General features: G+C 47.7%; 1 protein-coding gene across 1 annotated transcript in view; it reads right to left on the bottom strand.

The window, feature by feature from the left end:
- Positions 1-3,857, bottom strand: part of VWA5B1 (von Willebrand factor A domain containing 5B1) — a 49,956-nt gene that overhangs the window by 30,442 nt on the left and 15,657 nt on the right. Inside the window, exon 7 of the mRNA XM_012659260.1 lies at positions 3,543-3,719. Within this exon, the coding sequence (XP_012514714.1) occupies positions 3,543-3,719 (177 nt within the window). The remainder of the gene's footprint in view (positions 1-3,542; positions 3,720-3,857) is intronic.

Below are 3,857 nucleotides of genomic sequence, written 5' to 3' on the forward strand. Positions count from 1 at the left end.
GATGTGGAAACAACCCAAGTGCCCATCAATACATGAGTGGATTAATAAAATGTGGTATATGTATACCATGGAGTACTATTCAACTATAAGAAACAATGGTGATATAACACCTCTTGTATTCTCCTGGATAGAGCTGGAACCCATTCTAATGAGTGAAGTATCCCAAGAATGGAAAAACAAGCACCATATGTACTCACCAGCAAATTGGTTTCACTGATCAACACCTAAGTGCACATATAAGAATAACATTTATTGGGTGTTGGGCAGGTGGGGGGGAGGAGGGGATGGGTATATGCATACATAACGAGTGCAATGCGCACCTTCTGGTGAATGGACACGCTTGAAGCTCTGACTTGGCGGTGGAGGGGAGTAAGGGCAACATACGTAACCTAAACATCTGTACCCCCATAATATGCTGAAATAAAAAACAATAAGATATGCTTTGAAGTTAAACATGTAATACCACTTGTACCATTACTAACTTGACCTTGGGCTAGGGATGTCATCCCTCTGAGCCTCAGCCTGGCACATAGCAAGCACTCAGCAAATGCTTGTTATTACCAACCCAATGAGACACATATTAATATTAATACCCCCATTTTACAGATGAGGAAACTGAGGCTCAAAAGAGTTAAAGAATTGCGCTGGATTACAAAACCTAAGACTAATGACTGAAGCTTTCAAAACATAGCTCGGGGATCTCTACTCATGTCGGCTCTGCCATGGCAGAGGAATGAAGGTCTTCCCCTCACCCCCATATCATTTACAGATGGCATCACAGGGATCTCAGCATGGCTTCAGGGAAACAAACTAGGAGGAAACAGCTGCAAGTGGATTCTGGCAACTTCCACAGCATACAGCCTTCCAGGCTGCACATACCAGCACCCCTGTCTGGAAACATTAACATTAAACCTTAACATTAACGTTCTCTCTGTCTTTATTCATTGCTGGTGTTAATACATTTGGGTTCTCTACAAAAGAAGTCAATATCTGCTTATTTTTTCATTAGCCACTAATGCACATATTCCTGTTTGCAGGAGACTGTGCTGATTCACACAGATTATCTCTGCTCACACCTATTAGAATTTTTAAAGCCATGTTTTTGGCAGCAAGTGGCAGCTGAAGAATGAGACCAGCTGCAGGAAATTAAATTGGCTGAACTTTCCCCTTTGGCATGCGCTGTTTGGATTTCTAGTCTTCCCTCCTCCCTGAGCCTAATTTTTCCTAAAACTTCCACCCAATGGGTCATAATTAATGACCCAAGCAACCTCCAGTGGCTTCATTGTTAGTGGGGAGGGGGGTGTGTGGCCTGAGTAATTTCTGTGCCTTTCTCTAATAGGGTCGTGTTTAGCAGAATGGATTGCCCCGATGCAAAGCCATTTGTGGAGGGATGACCTTGTGAAGCTCAGTGAACTTAACTGGAGAAGAGCAGGAGAGACTTCAAGGGGACTGAGAGGAGAGCCAGAGAAAGTTATCATCAGAGAATTCTGGAATGCAAAGGCTGGAAAGGGGTTTAGTCCAGAAAGTGAATTTCCACTCATAAACCAACTCTGTTTAACTGGTAGTAACTGCCTGGGATACCGGGACGAGAAGGCTATGGAGACCGAGCCCAGGCTCCACATGGAGAAACATGTTATGATCAGTTATCGATGTCTGCCTGGGCTTGGGAGAGGGGAGCAGACGGAGATGGGACATACGTTTGCCCTGCCTGAAATAATCTTTCCTTCTCATTTTAAATAAAGGACAAATGAAGCCTGGAGTTAAGAATCAACTTGTCCACAGCCACGTAGCAAGTCAGTGACAGAATCGATCCTGAAACCCAGGTGTTGCTCTTCGTACGAGGCCATGCAGCAGAAATGACAAAATCAGAGAAGAGAGCTTTTCTTAGTGCAAGAGTATATAATTCCTCATAAACAATGTAAAGAAAAAGAGGACCGAAGCAAGATACGGAAGGCTTAATCTCCCTCACCAGCCCTGCGATGCTGCGGAAAGCACTTAGCCTCTTGCAGACTCAGTTTCTTTACCCGGAAAATGGAGAGAAAATGGATTAAACGCTCCCTAAGGGATGGTGTAGGTTCATGATCCCACGGTGCTGTCAGATGACTGAGAAGACATGAATTGATCTGGCTGTGGAATACAATAGAGATGGCCACAGAGACCTGAGCCTGCTTCAGCACTCCAGCGCGTGGACAGCTCCCTGTTCTAACTCTTGCCTTTGGTGGTGGGCAGGGTGGGGAGAAGGTACCAATCAGCCCCACATGGCCATGTCGAAAGACCTCAAACAGGAACCCGGGTCTCATGTGTGACTCCTCTGTCATACTCAAAACAAAGCCCATTCGTAGCAAGCCTGAGAAGATAACTGGCATCACAGGTCCCACCTAAGCCTCCTCTCCTGGCTGAACCTGTTGCCCTGGAAACAAGAGCTTTCTCCAGCAACAAACTAAGGAGAGGGATGAAATTTCAGGTGACAGCAGAGCCCCACTTCCTTCTTGTTCCCTCATCCCTTGTTCTCTTAAACTGTGGTCTTTCACCCAGTTCAACAAAGAGACCGAGGGCTTTTTATGCATCAGGACAGAGCCAGGGCCCATGGGAAAAGGTAGATGAAAAGATCTAGTCCTTTCCCTTTAATGAGTTCATAACTCCAGAGGGGGAGACGACATCTGCACAACTGAAAATGCCAGGGAGCGTTGGATAACGCCATAATCGAGCCAAATCATCCCCTGATGGGGGTGAGACGATTCTGGATGGGTCGGGGGAGGGTTTTATCCCTCTTTCCTTCACACTCCTGAGCAGCTCCCAGGCGTTCTGAGTGGCTAGCAGGGCTGTGTCTCTCACTTGACCGGGAGCTCCTCGAGGGCAGCGACTGTGTTTGCATCCCGCTGTTCTCCCAGATGGCCAAGCACGGGGCTTTGCACATATTAAGCATTTGACAAAAAGAGGAATCAAGTCTTTTCGACTGGATTCTACACATTTGGTGACAGTGGCCACGTCCAGTGAATCTCTAGCGTCAGGTGGTGGGAACGGTCAGACAGACAAGGGTCTCATCTTAGACCACACTAGCTGTGTGACCTTGGGGAGGCGACCGAAACTCTCAGGATCAGTTTTCCCATCTGGAAAATGGTGACAATAGGACCAACCTCATAGCATTATTGCCTGTATGAGATACCAAGCTGTGCATGAAGTGGCTAGGCACAGTATCTGACACCTAGTACCTCCTCAGCAAATATTAGTTTCCTTCTGTGTACCCCTCTCCACTCACTACCTAGTCAGGTGCTTTAGCCAGAGCAGGCGCACAACGAAAGTTTGCAGACTGTAAGGAAACTGTGGGTGATTTCATCCCTTGCTCATGGACAACACCTCTGCCTCTGCTCACACCGCTTCAGGGTTTTATTTGGGGAGTGAATTAAGTTTGGGTTTCTCTGTTTAAACTGATTTTTTAAAAAGTTGTTTCTTGGAACAGAAAGTGCTGAGGGAGCGGGGTTGGGGAGCACGGCTGATCTACCCTGGAGCCAGGGCCAGGGGAGGGTCCCCCCGGCAGGTACCTTGACGCGGTGGATGCTGTTCCCACTCATGCTGCTGCTCCTGTCGATGAGGAAGATGAACTCTCCGTGGGACTTTCTTAGGTTCGGCTGGACTGACTGGAGGTCAGGACAGAAGTTGAGCATGATGACAGGGTGGTGGGGAATGTCCTTGTGGAGGCGTTTCCGGATGATTTCTGTCTGGAGGAGAAAGGAAAACTCTCTGACACGGGCAAGCAGGGGGTGCAGAGATACTCGTGGAGACCACGCTGGTCCCCGTCACTCATCGCGTGTCATCCAGATCCCACCCAGGCTCTGCACAAAAGACCTCCGGGCTGA

The sequence above is a fragment of the Propithecus coquereli genome, unplaced genomic scaffold, assembly GCF_000956105.1.
Source record: "Propithecus coquereli isolate 6110/MARCELLA unplaced genomic scaffold, Pcoq_1.0 Scaffold600, whole genome shotgun sequence".
NCBI lineage: Eukaryota > Metazoa > Chordata > Mammalia > Primates > Indriidae > Propithecus > Propithecus coquereli.